The sequence below is a fragment of the Heterocephalus glaber genome, unplaced genomic scaffold, assembly GCF_053883595.1.
Source record: "Heterocephalus glaber isolate CG9 unplaced genomic scaffold, H.glaber_assembly_v1.0 deba00001745, whole genome shotgun sequence".
Taxonomy (NCBI): Eukaryota; Metazoa; Chordata; class Mammalia; order Rodentia; family Bathyergidae; genus Heterocephalus; species Heterocephalus glaber.
Genome location: NW_028258451.1, coordinates 147,216 through 169,611, shown reverse-complemented (window position 1 = coordinate 169,611; position 22,396 = coordinate 147,216). Strand labels below are relative to the sequence as shown.

The 22,396-nt window shown below is 46.3% G+C and overlaps 1 protein-coding gene across 2 annotated transcripts; it reads right to left on the bottom strand.

Annotated features, from left to right (window-relative positions):
* Positions 1-8,272: 8,272 nt before the first annotated feature.
* On the bottom strand, positions 8,273-20,664 carry LOC101703350 (myeloid cell surface antigen CD33). Of its 2 annotated transcripts, XM_021245920.2 has the most exons (5): positions 20,052-20,648; positions 19,588-19,866; positions 17,982-18,084; positions 17,572-17,653; positions 8,273-14,591 (listed from the first exon to the last, which is right to left on the bottom strand). In XM_021245920.2, exons 1-5 carry the CDS (start codon positions 20,521-20,523, stop codon positions 14,439-14,441), a joined length of 1,089 nt encoding a protein of 362 aa, XP_021101579.2. In that variant the 5' UTR covers positions 20,524-20,648; the 3' UTR covers positions 8,273-14,438. The 2 variants fall into 2 exon arrangements, with proteins under 2 accessions (XP_021101579.2, XP_087057065.1); XM_087200939.1 differs by lacking the exons at positions 8,273-14,591; positions 17,572-17,653 and having other exon boundaries at positions 17,996-19,866; positions 20,052-20,664.
* Positions 20,665-22,396: the final 1,732 nt, after the last annotated feature.

Below are 22,396 nucleotides of genomic sequence, written 5' to 3'. Positions count from 1 at the left end.
ATTTTAGATTTTGAGACATCTCCATCCTGATTTCCATATTGGTTGTGTTAGTTTACACTCCCAGCAACAATGTAGGAGGGTTCCTTTTTCACCACAGCCTCACCAGCATTTGTTATTTATTTATTTCTTGATGATTGCCATTCTTTCTGGAGTAAGATGGAATCCTAGCATTGTTTTAATTTGCATTTCTCTAATGGGCAGAGATCTTGAAGCTTTTTTTTTTATGTTTGTTGGCCACTTGTACTTTTTCCTCTGTGAAGTGTCTGTTCATTTCACGTTCATTCTACTTTTCTGAATTTGTCTATCAGATTTTAAAATCTTCTGATTTATTTTTTGTGTGTGTGGTAGTGTGAATTAAACTCAGTGGTGCTCTACTAATGAGCTACATCCTTGCCCCTTTAAAAACTTATAAATTTTTAAAACACGGTCTCACTAATCTCCCCAGGCTAACCATAAATTTGTGGTCCTCCTGCTTAAACCTATTTTTTTAGAATCTTCTAAAGAAAGAATCATATTGTTTGTAAATATAAATAATTTTATTTCTTCCTTTTGTATTTCACTCCTTTTATTTCTTTCTTTTGCCTAATTGCTCTGGCTAAAATTTCAAGCACTGTTTTCAACAGAAGTTGATTCTCTTGTGTTGTTCCTACTTTTAGAGGAAATGCTTTCAATTTTTCCCTATTCAGTATGATGTTGATTTATGTACATTGAACCATCCCTGCATGCATGGGATGAAATTAACTTGATCATGATGTGTGACCTTTTAAGTGTGTTGTTGCATTCTGTTTGTTAAAATCTTATTGGAGATGTTGGCATCTGTGTTTATCCAGGATGTTGGACTGTAATTTGCTTTTTGGTAAGTCTTTTTCTGGTTTTGATATCTGGGTGATACTAGCTTTATAGAATGAAATCAAATGTGTTTCTTTCCATTGTATTTCAAGGAATGGTTTGAAGATCATTGGCATTAGTTTTTTTTTAAAAGTCTGGTAAATTCAGCAGGAAACCTCTCTGCTCCTGGGCTTTTTTTTGTTGGGAGATTTTTTTTTTATTACTACCTCAAATTCATTGCTTGTTATTGATTTGTTTAGGGTTTTTTTTAAATATCCTTTTGGTTCCTATGTGTCTAGAAATGTATCTATTTCTTCTAGATTTTCTAATTTATTGGAATATAAGTTTCAAAAACAGTTCCTATTAATCCGCTGGGTTTTGGTGGTATCTGCTGTAATGTTACCTTTTTCATCTCTAATTGTGTTGAACTGAGTCTTCCTTTTCTTTTGGTTAGTTTGGCTAAGGGTGTATCAGTCTTCATTATCTTCTCAGAGAACCAACTCTTTGCTTCATTGGTCATTTATATGATCTTTACATCTTCATTTCATTAATTTTAGTTCTGCAGTTCATTATTTCTAGTGATTTGGAGTCCAGTTCATTCTTTCTTTTTTTTTTTTTTTTGGTACTGGGGATTGAATTCAGGACCTTGCACTTGCAAGCCAGGCATGGTGGCACTGAGCTAAATCGCCAGCCCAGTTTTTTGTTGTTTTTTTAAAAATATAAGCATTTGTAGCTATAAACTTTCATCTTAGAGCTTCCTTTTCTATATTCCACAGATTCTGGTATGTTGTATTTCTATATCGTTTAGTTCTAGGAATTCTAGTATCATTCTGTCTGATTTCTTCAAAGACCCACTGATCATTCAAAGGTACATTATTCAATGTTCATGTGTTTGTATATTTCCTGTGGCTTCTTTTACTGTTTCTAAGTTTCATTCCATTGTAATTTGATAGAATCTGAGGGATTACTTTTTTTGTGTTTACTAAGAATTTCTTTATGGCCTAAAATGTGTTTTATTTTGGAGAAAGATCTGTGAACTGCTGTTAAGAAAGTGTATTGTGCTGTTGTGGGATGGAACTCCCTGTAGATATCTGTTAAGTCCATTTGGATCTGTAATATAGTCTAACTTTGATGTTTCTTTATTGATTTATCATCTGGATATTGTATCTTTTAGTGAAAATGGGGTATTGAAATCACCTTCTATAACTGTATTGATATCCATCTGTCCCTTTATGTTGAGTAATGTTTTGTGAAATTGGGTGCCCCAATGTTTGATGCATGTGTATTTACAATTGTTATGTATTCTTGCTGGATTGATCCCTTTACCAATATAAAGTGACTTTCTTTGTCTCTTCTAATTTTGACTTGAAGTCTGCTTTGTCAGTTATGAGTGTAGCTGCTCCTGCTTGCTCTTGGATTTCTCTTTGCATAAAATATCATTTTTCATCCCTTTAGTTTCAGTCTGTGTATGTTTTTACAGGGGAAGTGTATTTTTCTTTCCCTTTCTCTCTCTTTCTTTCTTTCTTTCTTTCTTTCTTTCACCGAGGATTGAACTAAGGACCTTGCACTTGCCAGGCAGGCATGGCACCACTAAGCTACATCTCCAGCCCAGAAGTGTATTTTCTTTTCATTTTTTTCTTTTTCTTTTTTGTGGTGCTGGGTATTGAACCCAGGATATTCACACTGAGTTACACTCCAAGCCTTTTAAATTTCTTTTTTATTTTGAGACTAATTCTCATGAAGTCACCCAGGTGAGCTTGAACTTTTGATCCTCCTGCCTCAGCCTCTCGGGGTCCATGTGCCACCATTCTCCACTGGAAGTGTATTTCTTGCAAGCAGTGTATAGCTGGCTTTTGTTTTTTTAATCCAAATTGCCAGTCTGTGTCTTTCAATTGGAGAATTAAAATAATTTATATTCATATAAATTTATATGATTTATATAATATTTGTATAATATATTTATATAATTTATATTATTGAAGGTATGCCATTTTGTTATTTTTGTGATGTTTGATCATTTTGTAATACTCATTTGTTAGTCTGTGCTTCTTCTTCTATATGTAGTGTTCTTTTAAGTATCTTCAGTAATGCTGGTTTAGTGAACATGAATTCCTTTCGTTTTTGCTTATCTTGGTAGGTCTTTATTTCTCCTTCAATTCTGAAGGGTCGCCTTACTGGATAGATTATTCTAAATTGGAAGTTATTTTCTTTCACAGCCTGAAACACATTATTCCATGCCTTCCTGGCTCTTAGAGTTTCTGCTCAAAAATCTGCTGTTATTTAGATGGATTTACCTTTATACACGATTTGGCATTTTTATTTTACAGAGTCGAATATTCTCTTTGTTCTGTAGTCATGACATTTTAAGTATGATAAGATGTAAAAAGATTCTTTTGTGGTCAAGTTTGTTTAGGGTTCTAAAGGTCTCATGTACTCTGGATGTCCACATTTTTCTCAAGAATTGGAAAATTTTCTGCTACCATTTCACTGAATCCATTTTCTTTGCTTTTAGTTTGTATTTTATGCTCTTATTTCAGATTCTTAAATTTAGCTTTTTAATCATGTTTCAGAAGTCTCACGTTTTCTTCATACTTTTTTATTGTTGACTATATAATGTTTTTATCAGCCAACTATCTTTAAGCTCTGAGTTTATCTCCTTTCCTTGATCAGTTCTGCTGGTGAGGTTTTCTACTGAATTTTGTGACATTAAGCTTTTCATTCCCAAGATTTCTGTTTATTTTTCCCAGAATTTCTACCTTTTTATCGAAATGTTATTTTTTATGTAGCATTGTCATCTTTATTTCATTCAACTATTTATTTGTATCCTCTTTGAGATCATTGATAATTTTTATAATTATTCTCTGAATTTTTTGGTATTTTATCCACTTTGATGTCATTGGAATCAATTATTCTGGAACTATTAACTTGTTGCCTTATTTTTGCATGTTTCTTGTATTTCTATATTGACATTTGCACACCTGTTGGGCTGGATATCTCCTCCACTTTTATGTGAGGGCAGAAGATCCAGTTGCCCTGGGTAGAGGGGCTAGGGCATGTCCCTGGCAGTCTACTTCTCAAGACCGCATCTCGCCACAGCTCAGCCCTTAATGCAATTACACGTGTCTGCTCAGACTCCAGACTCTGTCCCTCCAGCAGTTGGAATCACCAGCCCCTAAGAGGTAGGGAGCTCTATTCACCCTCACACTTCTGACCTGAATCTGTTGGTATATATCTTTCCATGGCCTTGCTACAGTGGCATTCTACTGGGAGAACTTGGTCATCGGCCATCATTAGCTGGGGCAGCATGGCAATGCTTTCACTTTAAGGGGAAAGGAAGATGCAGGGTTTTGTATTTACCTGAGCAGCAAGCTTGGGAGTGACCTTCACAGGATGGCTCCTACCACAGCTACAGGCTAGTATGTTGACGCTTCTCAGGCACCAGCCCAGTATGCATCTTCTGAATGAGCTGAGTAGAAACTGCTGTCTGTTTTGTTTTCTTTTGTTTTGCTTTGAATCTGTTTTCATGCCAACTTTTGTCTACTAGCACTCTCCCTCTTTCCTTCTGTAGCTGCCTCCCTCTCTGCTGGGTCACAGTCACCAACATCAGCACAACTTAAAGGTTTTCCTAGCCTTCTGCTTTAACAAAGCTGAATCTCTCTTTGTGTCTTAGTCACTTTCTCCTCAATGGGACAAAATATCCATCACCCTCAACTTAAGGGAGGAGAGGTTTATTTTGTTTCATATGTCGATCCACAGTCAGCCAGCTCCAAGGCAGGATGGCATGGCAGAGGGCCAAGGTGGAGGAAAAGCTGTTCGTAGCATGACAGGCAGGAAGCAGAGAGTGAAGGCAGGAGCTGGGATGAGATAAATCCTTCCAGGCCACACCTCAGCGATCACCTCTTTCACTCAGACTCCATATCCCAACAGCAAGTCACTTAAAAGCCCCCTTAACCCAATCATCTTCCATAAGACCCACCTCTGAGCACGTGAGGCTTTGGAGGTCATCAGGATACAAACCCTAACACCCTCTAATACTGAACTATACTGTATTCCTTTCACCATCCACCTCATGGAGTAGCTGTTCTCCCCATGTCTCTATTCCAAGTTGAGGAGAGGCTGGGAACTGCTCGCTCCTCCTAATCTGCCATCTTGGCCTCTCCAGCCCCGAGGACTTCTTATCTCCTCTCCTATCCTTAGGCATCCCTGGTGTGGAGGGAGGTGCTGGAGGAAGGTCCACATTTGCAGTCAGATGGTCCCAGCACCTCTCTCCCAGGTCTTAGCTCCCTCAGCTGTCACAGGGGGATCTCAATTCCCAACACTCAGATAAGGGAGGAACCAGTGTGAAGCTGGAGGCCAGTGTACCCTGCAATGCTGTGTGTCCTAGGCAGGCTGCAAGAGCCCATGCGTCCTGCCCTGCCCTTTTTAGGATCCATTCTGAGTCCTGCTCTCAGTATGAAGCCCCTGGCAGCCCACACTGCCTTGGGGCTTCCTCATCTGAAGGCTCATAGTGTGTGAGGGAGAACAGATTGCAGCGAGAAGGTTACAAGCTCGAACTTGGTGCCTGCTCTGCTGCCTGGAGCAAGGGTAGTAGGCGTCCATGTTTGGAGAGTATTATGGGCTGCATAATGTTCACCTTCAAATTCATATGCTGAAGTCCCAACCCCCAGGTCCTCAGAAAATGACTATATTTGGAGAGATGGATTTTAAAGAAGAGACTCAGTTAAGATGAGGTCATTGTGGCTGTGCTGCTATGGCCTACTTCAGTATGGTGTGTGTCCTTATTAGGAGATGTGCACACACCGAGGGAATTTTTTTCTTTCTTTTTTGTTTCATTTCATTTTGTTTTCTTGAGACAGAAGTTCACTATGTAATCCAGGCCGGCCTTAAACTCACAGCAATCCTTCCTGCTTCAGCCTCCTAAGTGCTGGACTTACAGGTGTGCACCACCATGCCTGGCTTCACAGGGAATCTCACATGAGGACACGGGGAGAAGACTCATCTGTAGGCCAAAGAGAGAGGCCTCCGAGGAAACCGATCCTGCTGACACCTTGACCTGGGATCTTCAATTTCCAGCACTGTGAGAAAACAAACATGTTGTTTAAGCTGCTCAGTCTCCCACAGCAGAACATGGAATGCACAGTGCCAGTGGCCAGCCTGCCAGATGGGTCCACTCAGAGAGTGGGAGGAGAAAAGAAAGACCATGATTGGGCAACCAGAGGAAGTGTCTGCCACTCCTTCTGTCCCGCATTTCCAAACGGCTGTTATTTCCGGGTGGCTGCCCTTGTGCTCCCCTCCCCAGCAGTGGGCAGGACCCATTTGTGGAGTGGGGTTTCTGGGGGTGGTGAGCTGAGGTGTCCACCGAAAAGGCAGGGGAGACAGAGACACAGTCACATCCTGGCAGCACACAGGTGAGCCAGCCTGGGGACAGGCTGAGGGAGGCCAGAGGAGGGAGTGTGGATCTGCCGGGAGAATGGAAAGGGGAGCTGGAGACAAGTTCATCCCATGCTAGAAAGCAGAACAGACTCCAGAGACCGTGGAGAAAACAGCAGTGAAAATCATAATGACAACAATAGTCTTCCCGCTGTGAATTTACATCCTAGTGGGTCAGTCAGATCCTAACAATATGATTGAGCAACAAATATGTTTTGAAAATGTATAGGAGGGTAGGGGGAAGGAGGTGAAAAAGACATAGAATTAAGATGTGTTATGTACACGTATCAATTCCCAAGGATGAATGTAATCATTATGTACTGCAAACATGTACTAATAAAAATAAAAGTTAAAAAACACATGTAATAAGTCAGAAAGTGTGCAATAGATAAAGTGTAAGCAGAAGTAAGTGTCAATTAATAGGAATACAGTGGTCAGAGTTGGAGAGTGGGGTGTGCCTTCAAGAGTGTGGTCAAGAAAGGCTTCGCTGAGAAGAAAACCTGGAGCCAAACTCCCAGGGGATCACCCTCTCCTTCTCATTGGTTCAATATTGTTGGGCATAAAAAGGGGTGGGACATAGGCCTTCACCTTCTGATTGGCTCTGATGGCTGTGCATCAACTCCAGGAGGCATGTGCAGGAGAACACAAAGCTCCATCGGACTCACTCATTGGTTGTAGAGTAGGTGGCATGCATGGCTGCTTATTGGGTGCAAATATTGTTTGGGCATGAAGAGAGGCGGGACATAGGCCTTCACCTTCTGATTGGCTCTGATGGCTGTGCATCAACTCCAGGAGGCATGTGCAGGAGAACACAAAGCTCCATCGGCCTCTCTCATTGGTTGTAGAGTAGGTGGCATGCATGGCCGCTCATTGGGTGCGAGGCTGGCATAAGGCTGGCTGACAGGACTCTGGTGGCTGTTGTCCACTTACTGTGCCTTTTCTGCCCTGCAGACAGGAGATGATTGTCTCTCACCCCAGGCGTCCCTGGAATGGCTGGTCCAGGACATGTGCTGGGATCCCAACCTGGGCCCTTTGGTCTGTCCAAGGCCGTTTCTGGGTCAGGACAAAGGAATACTGTGGACAGTTTGGTTGATCAGCATGTCATCTCTGCAGTCACTTGGCAAACCTGTCACCACATCAGTCACCTGGTCAGTCTGTCACCTGATCAATCTGAAATTCAACTGGTGAATGACCAGGCTACCAAGAGGACAATGAAGTGGTATGGTTGTCAGTTAATGATCAGGTTAACAGTACCCTTCTGAGTTATAAACAAGTCACCCCCCTTTTTTTTTCTTTTCCCATTAAGTTTATTGGTACATTCTAGGTGTACAATACAGTTACATTCATCTTTGGGATCTTGTACCTTTACATGAGTATCTTGGTTCTTATTTTTTTTCCCTTCCCCTGCCCTCCCTTCACCCCCTCCACCCTTCCCTATTTGCAAAGACTTTGTTTCCATTTTTTTCCTTTTCTCATATTTTTTCTTTTCTCTTCTTTCCTTTCCTCTACCCCTCCCACTTCCCCTGCTCCTTTAGACCTTTACTTCCTATTGCACAATATCAATTATGCATTTTAAAAATTACAATATCAAGATCTAGAAGACATTATCACAGATTTTACAGAATTTAAAAGGATACAGAAAGCATATTACAAAAATCTTTTTTGAAATAAATTTGACAACTTCTAAGAAGTACCTTGGGGGACAAATTAATGAAACTAACTCTGAAAGAAATATAAAATTTGAATAGCACCTATTAAAGAAAGTATATTCCTAGCTTCAAAACCTACCTATATGACAACAATGGGCTCATATACATTTTAACTGATAAATTATATCAAACATTTAAAGCAGAAAAAAGAAGGAACACTTCTCTCCTCATTTTAGGAAATCAACATTGTGCTAATACTAAAACTGGATAAAGATAATAGAAGAAAAAAGTATGAACATAGATAGAAATTTGTTTAACAAATCAAACTATTAGAAATCAGATCTGGCAGTGTGTAGAAAGTGGTTTTGTTATAGGGATGGCAGTGTTGGTTCAGCATTGGAAGATCCACCCCCAAAAGTCATCATTTTAACAGAGGAAAGGAAAAAGCCATAGGATCCAGTCAGTAATTGCAGAAAAAGTATTGGACTAAATTCTACAGCTGTTCATGGTAATAGCTATCAGGAGACTAGAAGTAGAACAGAACCTTTCCAACAGATCAAAGATATGTACTCCATACTTCCAGCAAAAATACCTTATATGAATTGAGAAGATACAATGCTTTCTCTCTAAGGTGAGGAACAAGGGCAGATATGCCAACTCTTCACCTATCCATTAAGCTTTGGAACATAGGCCCAAACCAAAATAGTCTGGCAATAAAATAACACAATTAGGATAGGATTGGCAAGGTAGAAGTAAAATCTTTATATGTAGATGAAATGATCATCTACAGAGAAAATACTAAGAAATATCTAGGAGCCCCTAGAACTTGTATTTGAATTTAGCAGGATTAGAAAACTCAAGGTATATATAAAAATTCAGGTCTATGTGTACTTACTATAAATGAAGAATTGGATATTGAAATTTAAAAGTTATGTAAGAGTACAAAGGACCTAGAAAAGTAAAAAGAAAAGTAAAGTAAAAAGAAAAAAAAAACAGTGTTGGAAGATATTTAGTACCTAATTTTAAGACTTCCTTTAAAGCTACAGTAATCAAGGCAGTGTTGGTGTAAGGAAAAACATATAGATCATTGGAATAAAACAGAGAACCTAGAAATAGAACACACATATATGGTCCACTGAGTTTTGAAAGATTATTTAATATTAACATTTTATAGAACATTAACTCAATTCAAGAGCAGAGGAAAAGATGGTGTTTTCAGCAAATGGCACTAGAGCACCTGGTATCTGTATATAAAAAAATTAACCTCAACCCTTTATTTCCATACATAAAGATAACTTGAAAGGATCTATGAACCTAAATATGAAAGACTAAAACTATAAAACTTTAAGAAGAAATTATGAGGGAAAATGTTTATGAATTTAGGGTAGGCAAGAATTTCCTAGGATATAAAAAACATTATGTGTAAAAAAAATTGATAAATGAGATTCCATCAAAATTTAGAACTTTAAATGACATCGTTAAGAAAATGGAAAGTAGTCCTTAAACAGACCATATCTATAATGCATATAACCTATGACCAGAATATATAAAGAACTCTTATAGCTCATTAATAGACAACCCAATTAAAAAGTAGAGACAAGAAGATGATAAATAGCCAGTACAGATATGTATTGACTTATTGTTGTCATGACTTTTTCTTTTTGTTGGATTGTCCCGCTTTGCATTCAATTTCTTGTCGTGCCTGATGGATTCATTCAGCTGGGCTTCCTGGGGCTGTGATCCTTGTTGTCTTTTCCTAGGATTTATTTTTAAAATTTTTTGGAGTGCTGGTGTGGTATGCGTGAAGTTCCTAAGGTGCTCTTTGTCATGAAAGTACCTTATTTCTCCATCAATTTTGAAAGATAGTTTTGCAGGGTACATCAATCTGGGTTGGAGGTTGTTTTCCTTTAGAGCTTGAAATACATCACTCCAAGATCTTCTTGCCTTGTGGCTTTGAGAAGTCTGCTGTGATTCTGATGGGCTTCTCTTTGTATGTGATTTGTTTCTTTTCTCACATTGCTTGTAGAATTTTGTTCTTCTGTTGGGTTTCTGGAATCCTAACTATTATGTGCCTATGTGTAGTTTTTTTTTTGTTTTTTTTAATCACAGCTAGTTGGAGTCCTATATGCCTCACTTATCTGTATGTCAAGTTCTTTTCCTCTATTTGGGAAGTTTTCTGCCATCACTTCTGTGAATAGTTTTTTTAATGTCATCTTCTCTCTCTCCTGTATCTTCATTGACTCCAATCAGTCTTATGTTATTCTTCTTTGCATCATCTAGCAGCTACTGGATTGATTTCTCATGTTCCCTTACAATTTTAAAGCAATTTTTCTTTTCCTGGTCACTAATAGCAATCTTATCTTCTATATCTGAAATTCTATCCTCACATTGGTTCATTCTGCTGCACAGAGTTTCAATGGAGTTTTTAATCTCCTGGAAATCTGTTTGCATCTGTTTTATGGATTCCATTTGTTTCCTATGTTGGGATTCCATCATGTTCCTCAGATCCTCTATTTTTTTATCTCTGTCCTCTCTAGATTTATTAATCATGTCTTGCACTATGAGCACAATCTTTGCTGTTATCTGAGTAATTATTTCTGATTTCATTTTTCCCAGATCCTCTTTTGCTGCCAGTTCAGAGAGTCCAGGTGGTTGAGTATCAGACTGTTCCATCTCATTTCCCTTTGGGGTTGCTGTAGGTGATCTGGAAGTCTGTTTTTGAGGCTTGTTTACATGTCTTCTCATTTCCACGGCGGGGAGGGGGTCCCTGTGTGTCCAGTCACACCTTCATTGGGCCCTCAGAGCAGGATGTGCAGAGCATCTTCAGGGGACAGAAGCCGCTTAATTATGCACCCACCCTGGCCTGTGACCCCAGAGTCCATCCTTCTTTGTTCCTCTGCTTCTCGACTCCCTTCTCAACCTGACTGTCTAGAGAAAGCTGAGGGGCCCATTCCTCAATTTGAGTGTGGGTGTAACTGTGGCTGCACCAATAGGTGAGCCCCAGCGTGGCAAGGCCAGGGGACTCTGCTGAGCCTCAGGCAGCAGTGACAGGTGGACATTGACATCGGTCAGTGAGCAGGGGAGAGGGGTAACTGAGAAATGAAAGTCACCCGAGTGGGCAAATCTTCCCAGAGTCACAAGCATTCCTGCTACTTCTTTTCTCCTGGCACTTTGGGTCTAGTTGGCCTGAGGACATGCTACTAACATGTGTGTCTGTAGTCTTTGTGTGTACATGAGGTGTGTGTATGTATGTGAAGTGTATATGTGAATTTGGAAGTGTGTTTGTGTATATGTGTGTGTGTTTGAAGTGTGTGTGTCTGTGGTCTGTGTGTGGGCATGCTGAATTGTGTGCGTGTGTGTGTGTGTGTGTATGTGTGGTCTCTTTGATGCATGTGTGAATTGTGTGTGTGTGTGCACTGACAGTGTGACTGATGTCACTTCATGATTGTATGTATAGCTGATGACATTAGTCATGCACACACATGCCATATCTATATCTATGTTCAAATGTCCATTTCCCATTGATAATGTCCAGGGACAACATATTGAGGAGTATAATCCATCCCTTATTTCCTCTTTATTTTTCATGTTTTGTTTTTCTCCAATTCTTATGACCAATCAAAATAGCATATAATCTGCTTAATTGTATCTTCCTAACTCTCCCACCATTCAAATGTAAGTCACATGAAGGATTTCGTATCTTATCTGTTCACTGCTGAGTGCTTTCTAGAAAAAATGTGTGTCATATGATAAATACTCAATAAATATATATATATATGTATTTTTTTTTTTTTTGGCACCGGGGATTGAACTCGACTTTGCGCTTGCAAGGCAGGTGGCAGAACCACTGAGCTAAATCTTTGGCCCTCAATAAATAGTTGCTTTAAGAATTGTAAGGAAGGGCCGGGGATTTAGCTCAGTGGTTTTGCCACCTGCTGGGCAAGCGCAAGGACCCAAGTTCGATCCCTGGTACCAAAAGAAAAAAAAAAAGAATTGTAAGGAAATTTAGAAAAGCAAAACAAGATTACTGGGTATCTTTAAAAAAAATATGTTCCTTAGAGTATAATCTTCTGGGGTGATTTGATTCTAGCATTTTTGTTTTGCCTTTTACCTATTTTACAATGCTAGAATGTTGTGATAAGTAATAGAAATGCAAGTAGTTCATGTGTTGTCTGTTAGAGGTTTATTTAAATCCCACAGCGAGCCAATTTCACATGCATTCACAAATCCACTCCAACATTCTTTCATTCTCTATGTAATTTGTGATTCTTTCAACCCGTCCTTGTCCCCTGACTAATAATACCGAAAGTAAAATCTTTAATGTGCTAACTTTATGTCTGTATGAGAGTCCTGGTTCTTACTTTCGGAGCAATGGAGGATGCTCATGTGTGCACGTGTGTGTGTGTGTTTGCCCCTCGGTTTGTGTGTGTTTCAGCCCTGGCCATGCCCACCATGGCCAGCTATCTGATGCAGTGGGTCCTGAGAGGCCCCTGTTGAGAGGAACCTGGCCTGTGGTGGGCACCTGAGCAGGACAAGGACCGGAAGCAGGGTCACGCGGAGGGGAATGTGGAGGGGGAAGTTCCTGTTTTCTGGTCTCAGCGTCCTATCGGAAGCACCCAGACTTGCTGGCTCCCCAGGGCTCTGGGCTCAGACAGCTGGGCTGGAAAGAAATTGCAGGTGGGGTCTTGGCAGGAACTGGTGTGGGAGCCCTGCAGGGGTTGAGATCAACTGCAGGAGACTGGAAGGCTCCAGACAGAAGTGCGAGGAAGTACAGGAAGAGGAAAGGCCTGCCTTCAACCGGGAGAACACAAGTGGGCACAGGTGGAGACAGAAAACAGAAGCCTGCAGTTATTCAGGGTGGGCGGGAGGAGAAATACACTAAACACAAGTCTTATTTTTCCCAAGGCCTTGCAACTGTGCAAAACGTCACTGTTTGAGTGATTAATGCTTTCCTTCCCATGTTGCCCCAGGAATGGCTTTGTTATCACCATCTGACTCCTGGGATACCTGGGACTGACCCATCCCCGCCTCAGGAGAGCAAAATCCCTAGTTAATACCCACAGGCCGCAAGGAGCCCACCCCTGATGTAGACTGTCACCAGCCCTTTCTGTGGGCTCCTCCTGCCTCTGCACAGGAGTCTGCAAGGCTCGGCCCAGGGATGTTCCTTCCACTCAGACACATCTTCCTACTCAGGCGTGGGGACACAAGCCTGAAATCACTGCACTCTGGAGGAGGAGCCAGGAGGGTTGCAAGTTCAAGTTCAGCCTGAGAAACTGAGGGAGACTCTGTTTCAAAATAAAAGTTAAAAAGGGCTGGGATGGTGATGCTTTTGCTGATTTTGGTGCTGAAACAAGATCACACTGAGTTCAGGTGCTCCCTAACTCTGCAGAAAGGCCTGACCCAGAGTCTTAGAATCCTAGGAGGGCAAAGGCATGGGAGAGGTGTGGGTCAGTTCAGGCTGGGACTGCCAATCAGGAGTCAGCTGTGCTGCCTCCCCGCAGCCCTTCCCCTCCTGGCCGGCCTCTGTCTGGTGGGAAGAAATGGGAAAAGGTACCGGCCACAAGGGCTGAGGTTTCTGACTCCTGCTCTTCTCCTTTGTTCTAATGGGAGGCTCAGGTGAGGCCAGATCCCGGAGGAAGCAGCACTGACAGCGGGGAGCAGAGGAACAGGCAAGCTCAGCCGCTGCAGGCCCAGTGCTGTCTGTAAACGATGCTTTACTGGATCCAGCCACACTTGGTCACGAGCTTTTGTGCTCCAAGGGCAGAGTGGCATAGCTGCAACAGAATCTGTGGCTTGTGAAGCCGAAAATACTGACTCTCTGGCCCTTTACAAAGATGTTTAATCTTTGGCCTAGAAGGTCACGATGAAAATCTTATCAATTGTCCTTTCTGGACTGGGGAGCTAGTGATATATTCTGACGATGGTCATCTCTGAGTTTAAGAAAGTGTCAGATGCTAACATGACCATGCCCGTAGCAGGACACAAAGGGATGGAAAGTCAGAGTGAGAGAGAAGTGAGATGAAAAGAAGAGCAGACTTGAGGAGTGGAGACAGAAATGACGCAGGAGGGGAGGTCAAGTCAGGGAAAGGCTTCCCAGTGGCGCTGACTGGCTGCTGACAGTTTCCAGGACCGGGCAGCCCGGGGCTCTGGACTCCATGGCCAAAGCGAGGAAGCAGGGTGCCCTCGGTACACACCAGGACTTCTGCTGGGGTCTTCCTCGTGTGCTTTACTGAATCCTCGCCACAGCCTTGAGAACCAGAGCTCCTTGCTCCACTCACAGAGCAGGAAACTGAGACGCGCTGGGGTGACCCAGCTCTCCCCCATGAGGACTCTTCTTAGACAACAACTGCATCCCAGCTTTCTCATTGCCGTCTGAGGTCATTTCCAAGTCGAAGGAAACTCGCTGCGGCAGTTTACAAACTCAAAGCCTCGGGGGATGTTAAATCTCACTGAAGCAACTTGGTGTCCCCCAGAGGCTGAATCTGGCTGAGCCTGGTGTTCCCGAAAGTTGTCAGTGGATCAAGAAAGTTGTCAGTGGATCCTGATCGGCGTGGAGGATTTCTTCCAGGGGTGGAAGCTGAGGGAGGCATAGTGCAGCTGCTCCTCCTCCCCTGAGGCGGGGGGCGCCCCCGAGGAACCCCAGGGCTCAGCAGAGCCTTGCAGCTGGGACTCTGGCGGGTGACCCTGTTTGGAGAAAAGGAGGGAATCACAGCAGAGCAGTGGGGAGGGAACCGGGAGACGCCAGAGGGGGTCCGTAGAGAGGGTTCCATTCTGGCAGTGCATTTGTTCACCTTTCTTTCTCCCACCGAACACGGCTGAAGGCATCGCTTACTCCATTATCCAAAATACAACAGGACCTGTGTGGACAACACTGTTGTTCTGCCCATTTTCCTGACAGGGAAACTAAACCTTAGAGAGATTAAGTACTTTGAAAGGTCATTGATCCTTTGATCATGAAATCAACCCCTGCTGACCCCGAGACCCTCTGTGTGCTTGGCAGCGGATACAAGGACAGGATGGGAGCACTGCAGAGCTGGGCCCTGTGGCTTCCAGTGCTAAAGGAGATGAAGGCAAACATTGCTAAGTGAACACGGAGGGACACTTGTCACTCCACGCAGGTGAACGGGAGGGAACAGAATAGAGAGAGGCGCATCGGGGCCGGCCTTGTCCTGTGGAGTCCATGTGCTGGGGCAGCTGCAAAGCTGCAAGGTGGGAGGGGTCACACGGTGGGTGACGTGGCGTTAGGGGACACAGGGCTCGGGTGCTCATAGAAATGTCACGGTTTCCAAAGCAGAAGCATTTTTCGCTGCAAGCCTATTTCTCAGTTCTAGATTTGGGGCAGTGTTTTTCAGGAGCTTCCTGAAACACAATTTCCACTTCCTCTCCGCCCCTTCTCTCGTGAACTTTCTCCTATCGAGAGAGATTTCTTCCTCCTCGGGCTACCACACCTGTGCTGGTCAAGGTCAGCGGGGATGTGACACAGTGTGCAGTCATCGCTTGGGGCCAGTGTCGCTGGAGCCAGCAGAGCTTCACACAAACATTCAGACCCCGCCCTCCTTGCAGCCCCGCCTCCTCCGGGCCCAGGACCCCCCTGCGCTTCCCTCATCTGTCCTCCTCCTGGGCTGCTCCTTCTCAGGAGTCTCGTTGTTTCTGCCTCATCTCCCCAGCTCTGAATCCTGGAGGGTGCAGGGCTTTGTCTGTGGCCTCTCCTCTTTCGTGGCTTTGTCCACTCTCAGGCCTCCCCGTGGCGGGGCCCCCGATTCTGTATTCATCTGGATCCCTTCTCCTCACTGCTCACTCTTGCCATCTACTTGTTGTCTCCACTTGAATTCTCAGAGGTGCCTCCAACAAAATAATGTTTGATTTTTTTTTCTTGAAAAATTACTCCTCGTGCAGGGTTGGCAGTTTCCAACACTGGGAATTCAGTTATTTACCATAGTGGTGTCATCTGTGACACACAGACACCTGCGACATCAATAAAAGCCTAGGAGTCATCGTCAACGTCTATGGTAGATACACAGTAGAGACAGTGTGCTAGCTTGGCACGTGCCCCGAAATTAGTTGTAAGTTTTTGGGGTTTTTTTTTTAACTGGGAATCAAACTCAGGTCCTTGCGCTTGCAAGGCAGGCGGCGGAACCACTGAGCTACATCCCCGGCCCCCCACAATTAGTTCTTCACTCTATGAGCAGAATCCATTGGCTTAGCCTTTGAGAAGTATCCAGAATCCCCTTCCCTACCCACACTCATCATTGGCACCCTGTGTTACCTCATCCCTTGCTGAGTTACTGGTGTCTCCTCCTATCTGATCTCCCCTCTTTACCCCACCCAGGGTAGGATTCTTAACAGCACAGAGCGATTCATTCAAATGCTGTCAGTTTGTGTCACTCTTTTGCTCGAAATACCTAATAATTATGGTAGATCTAAAAGCATACAGATGTGCCCCAAGCATCTAAAATAATTGGCACAGGGGAACTGATCATTTGCTGAAGGGCTGAATGAATGCCCTGGTATTGCTGACTCTGGCCTTACAGTCCTTACAGTGGCTTAGTCAGAAAGATGTAAATAAATGAAAATCAGTGCTCAAGTGATGAGCAGAATCGGGCAGGTTGATGTGGGCCTGGATGGAGGAGGGGCAGCTGAGCCAAGCTCCCGAGATGCAGAGAGCTCCCTCAGCTTGAGGGGAGGGAGGAGACTGTGTACTGAGAGTGCTCCAATCTTCCTACTCAAATGCCAGACTATGCTGTTGGGATGACCACCTTTTGGCAGTGGCAAGCATTTCATCACGAGGGTGTGGGGCACTGATCGTGTGTGGGTGATGCTAACACATGGAGGAGGGATGGCGGCAGAGTAAGAAAAGAGGGGAACATAGCTCAGAGGGAGGCCTTGGGTCAACGATCTCAGAAGAGGCCCTGACATCCTCTGGGGCTTATGGGAGAGGAAGAGGGGAGAGAGAACCAGGGTGGAACGGTGCTGGGCCTCTGGTTGGGTTACATGGACAGGGCTGCCATCAGTCAGGAAAGCCAGCAGGAGAAGTGCGTTGAGGCATGTGTGAGCTATGTGTTTGTGATGTGCTGCCATCCAGGCCCTTGCTACATGAGAGGCTGCCTCTCCCAGGCACAGCCAATGTCCACAGACAGTAAAGGACCCATCTACAAGTGTATCATTGGTGTGCCAATGAACAAACCCAAAGCCCACTCTAAACCACATCTTTATGGAGTGCTTACACCCGGGCCCATGAGCCTTCTGCCCTACTAACTCCGGGCTGGCATCAGGCAACTGGAGGTAGTGATGTTTATTCCAGAGCCTCCTGAAATTATGCGGTGCAGCCAGTCCCAAACCTGCAGAGCCTGTACACCTGCCTCCCCTTTGAAGGCTACAGCAGAGCCTCTCTCCTGCATCTGCCCTCACTCTGCCTCCTGGCCAGCCTGGTGCCTCCATGTGTTCTTGCATGACACGGGAACTGTGAGTCACAAATTGTCTTTGCAGTGTGGCGGTCTCCTGGTTGGTTGGCCTTGCTGTGCCTGAATAAAACTGATACATAGGTTGTAAAGAGGCAGCAGGTGACCGGTTCCATTCTGAGCACACTGAATGGGGTGCAACAGTGAGCCACACCACGGAGGGCTCTGGAGAGCAGCCTGAATCCCAGAGTGGCCATGTCACTCACCAGTGAGGCTGGCCTGGTGGCAGGATCGATGTCATTCATGTCCTCTGTAATCCTGGGAGCTTTCTTCCTGAGGGTCTTCACTCTGAGGGGGGACACCAGAGTCTCTGAGCTGGGTCTGCTCAGGTGGAAGCTCGCTGTTCTGAGCCTGGAACAAGTGACTATGGCAGGTATAGGGTAGTGCTGGCCTGGTGGCTTTCCTAACCAGGCATTGTGCAGGGCTCCTTTCTCCCCACTCCTTGCCCACTTCCCGGACACCTCGGCTGGGGCCAGGCCACGCATGCCCAGTGGCTACAGCTTGGACTCCCAATCCCAGGGCACCCTACCCTTCTTCCAGCCCCTCACAGCCCTCGGGTCCCTCCAGCTCAGGCCCATCTCCTCCACCCCACCGCCGGCCCAGAGCTGAGGCTCACACGAAGACGATGACACAGAGACAGACAGCGAGCAGGGCTGTGACACCGGCTCCCCCGATGGCCCCCAAAACCACTCCTGCTGTTGCTCTTGTCCTGTGATTCCCTGCAGAGAAAGGAGGCTCGGTCTGAACCCAACCTTGGTGAATGGGCACGGCTGAGGGAAGCCCTCACCTCCAGGATGGGGCTCAGCGCCTTGAGTCCTCTCACGCCTCCTGAGCTCAGCCTCCAGAACCGTGCGATGCAGGACATGGCCCACCCTACACCTCCTGCCCAGCAAATCCTTCTCTCCTAGGAACCAGGTTCCTCTCCACCCAGGGCCTCTCTGCATCAGACCCAGGGCTTGGCCACTGCAGAAGTGTGAAGCTCTGGGCCCATGGGCCTTCCCCGAGATGGTGACAGGGTCAGAAAGTGCCAAGTGATGCTGCAGACCTGGTCCCTGGTGCCTTCCAGGGAGGGGTCAGAGTCTCCTCTCCTGGTCTGCACTGGCCCTGTTGCTTGGGGTTAAGGGGGCCCTTTGTGCCCACAGAAGGCCTTGGAGGTAAAGTAGAACAGGGAGGTGCTGATTGAACCTTTGAGTCAGACACAGACTGCCCTCCTGGACCTGCCGGGCTGTACCTTGGGAGATCCCAACACCCAGACTCAGAGCTGGGTCCCTGGACACTGGGAGGGAGTTGCCCTGTCCTGCTGGTGCCCACTGTCCAGTGACATAGCCAGATGCCACCACTACTGGACAGGGCAGGGGAACTGGGTTGATCTTTGGGCAGATGTTAGGGCTAAGGACTGAATGACTGATCAGAAAAAACATGGCCCAAAGGCATGAAACTACTGTGTGAAATACACTGTCATGGTGAGCTCTCACGGAATGTACACCACCAAGGGCGAACCCCGGTGTGAACTTAAGGCTCCAGCTGACAGCGCTGTGGGTCTGCTGGTTCCTCAGTTAGCGATGGACCACTCGGATGCGTGTGTTAGCAAGGAGGAGAGGGCGCTGTGGACATGTGAGAGCGGGATTCATGGAAAATCTCTGTATTTACTCGGCACTCAAATTTGCTGTGAACACTACACTGCTCTGAAACCTGAAAGGTATTTTTTTAAATGTCTGCAAAATATCCACTGCCTGGAGGGAGATAAAGACCATGCCTTAGGTTGGGAAAGGAAGAAATTGCTACTCACGCATGAATGTCCTCACCCGTCAGAGAGGCCGGAGCAGGGTGCCTCGCGATGACCTGCAGACCTCTCAGTATTCAAACCCCAAGAAACAGTTCTGGCCCCACCTGGCACCCGTAATAAACCACAGCAGCCTCATGGCAGGAGTCTCGCCCTACCTGAGCCAGATCTGGGGAGACCCTGAAAGTGGGGTTTCCCCGCAAGGTCTGGGGCAGGAGGACAGGGTTTGTTTCCCACTTCACTTGGGGTAAGGAGGGGGAGATGAGGCGACACTCTCCAACCCCACTCCAGAAAGCACACCGATGCCAGGGGACGGGACCCGTGTTCTCCTGAGTCCTGCACTCAGCCAAGCTTCCAGCACAGAGCCAGCGTGGGACCCACGGCCCTGCCTTCCTCTCCTTCACCCGCCAGGGCCCCGGGACCCTGGCACAGTACTTACCGGTGACGTTGAGCTGCACGGTCCTCTCCACGGTCACACCGGCTCCAGGGAACATCACCTGACAGGTGAGGTTGGTGCCGTGGTCCTGGGGCCGGGGGCTGAGGGTGAGCACAGAGGAGCGGGGGGTCCTGGGGCCCAGGGAGCTGAGGGCAGCTGACGTCCAGGAGAAGATGGGGGGCGTCCCCTGCTCACAGGCCCAGGGCACAGAGCAGGTCAGGTTGCTGGGGCGGCCAGGCTGCATGGTGCCGGGGATGAGGATGCCGGGGGTGTGGGTCAGGGCTGGGGAGGAGAGGGGACCCCAGGATCAGGAGGCAGGGCTGAAGGTGCAGCCCTGAGGGAAGCTCAGGCCCCAACCCAGCTCCTCCTGAGTCCTTAATGCTTGAACCCCAACCCTTCCCAAGTCAGGGTCCTATCCAGCCACCTCCAGAGGCCACCACAACCTGTTCCTGGGGCCCAGGCCTTACCTGTCACTTCCACAGAGACCGGGTGTGCACAGTAATTCCATAGTACATTTCCTGCCTCCACCCGAAAGAAGTATGAACCACTGTCGCCCCTCCGAGCATCTCTGATTTGCAGGGAGCAGTTCCTGGTCTGTGGGTCCAGGAGGAGGTGGAACCGGTCCCGAGTTCCCTCCTGCACTGGTTTTTGTGGGTCGTTTGTGGCCACTGGGGAGTCCGTATTTGTATTGGCCCCTTCTCGAAACCAGTAGCCAGAGACAGAGCCAGTCCGGGAGTACTTGTAAGGGTAGAAGAATCTGCAGGTCACAAGGACACACTGACCCTCCTGCACAGGCATGGACTGTGGCACTTCCAGCTTGTAGCTCTGGCTCTCAGCTGAGCACCCTCTGGCTAAAGGCCCATCAGCTCTCTGAGGCCCCCATGGCCCTGCTCCCTGGGCCCACCTCCCTGTCCACAGCAGCAGCAGGGGAAGCAGCATCTCGGAGCTGGAGGATCCCGGGCTTCTGAGAGTCAGCAGAGAAGGGAGCAGTGTGGAGGGGAAGCGCTGTGTGACACAGAAGCCAGGGAGGAACACAAGGCTGGGGTTCACAGAAGAGGAACTCAGACCCACATCCTGCTGCAGCGGCTCCCTCTGTGCACAGCACAGAAACCCCAGAGACCCGCCCAGGGAGCAGACAAGGAGCAGTGGCCACCTCCTGGCCACATCTTGGAAGCGTCCCTTGAGCTCTGGGCTGGCCCAGACAGATGTCACAAGCTGGCCCGGCAACTGCACAGCCTTTCCCGTGTCCGTGGGTGAGTGCTGAAGAATAAAGGGCTCTGTGTGGTCTGTGTGCAAGGCAGAAGAGAGGAAGAGGGGTCCTAGGCAAAGTGTGGGTGACAGCTGACCGTTCATTCACCCTCCAACGTGCAGTGTGCTGCAAGCATTTGTAGAGCTGGACATGGGAAAGGGAGGGATGACCTGAGCTCAACACAGCTGCCCCACGCGGAGCCTCAGGGCCATGCATCATGGTGGGGCGTTGAGTGTAATTTGAAAGTATGAGCAAGAAATCGTTTTCCTAGCACCTAGGACGGTGGTTCCCCGAGTGTAACACCTGCAGAGTAAGAAGCAGGCAGTGTCCTCACGTGACACAGAGAGCAGGGGCTCCGAGCCAAGGCACCGTGAATTCTCCTCCCTGACGCTGCCATCGGTGTAAGCAGGTGAGTTTCGGTCTGTCCTCGGCTTACCGATGAGCTCTTCCTCCATGTAGCAAATCTGCTTCTCACAGGCAAACGTGCCTCAAAAGGTGTAATATATTCAGACGACATGAGGGGATGAGATAGATGAAATTGTGTTTTGCTCCAGCTCACGTGGTTTTCAATCTACCGCCCTGAGTCCTTCTCAGGGATCCAGGCCGCTGTTCCCCAAACATGCTGCATACTCAAGAGATCACTAGTCAGCCAGGACGTGGAAGAGCAGGGGCAGATGATGAAAGGAAACGGGGTGGGGATGCATGGCGGGGTGCAGGAGATCACAACCTGGCTCTGAGGGCAGCACAGAGCCCCAAAACCCAGGCCTCAGCTGCTGCACCCAGCCAATGTGGTCTTCTGAGTAAGAAGATCTCTGCAGATGTGATTACGGGAATTTTCTTGGCAGGCAGGGTCCATGCTGGATGCTCCAGCTGACTCCTGAATCCCACCACAGTGTTCCTGCACTGGAGAGGCAGAGGGAGAGTCGATGTACTCTCCTCAGCAGCCCGTGAGACTTCCTCCAAAACGGACCTTGCCTTACGCCATAAAGCATGTTCCCATAAATAAACGTGATTAAAGTAATCTCTGCATCCTATCAGATCGCAACAGAACGAAGCCAGAAACCATCAGAATCAGAAGCCATAGAAATGCCACTAACACACGGAGATGAAATAACACATTCCCGAATAATCAGTGGCTAATAGAAGAAATTAAGGGGAAAACTAAATTTTCTTTAGATCAAGTGATAGTCATACAACATACCCAAACCTGTGGCACACAATGAAAGGAGTTCCAAGAAGGGCGTTTCTACCTGTGTGTGCCTATGTTAAAAAAACGGAGTATTAGCAGATAAATAGCCTAATGATGCATCTCAAGTTCTAAAACAAATCCAAATCCACAACATGTAGAAGGAAAGAAATTACAATACACCACAAATTTGCAATAATGAAACAAACATCTAAAAATATAATAATAAAAATTATAATAACATGCATCAGATCCACATTCTCGCTTCCTCACTCTCTCCTTGGATCCTTGCACTACCGCCTCCTCTAGAGGGATCCCTCTTCCCCTTCCCCTTTGCTTTGGTTTGGGTCTGGAACATCCCTAAAGGCCCCCATGGA

Excerpts from the sequence above, each read along its gene's own strand:
- LOC101703350 (XM_087200939.1), bottom strand. The coding sequence starts at position 20,523 with ATGCTGCTTCCCCTGCTGCTGCTGTGGACAGGGAGGTGGGCCCAGGGA. Across the intron at positions 19,867-20,051 it reads GGTCTCTGTGGAAGTGACAG|CCCTGACCCACACCCCCGGC; the intron begins GTAAGGCCTGGG and ends TCTCCTCCCCAG.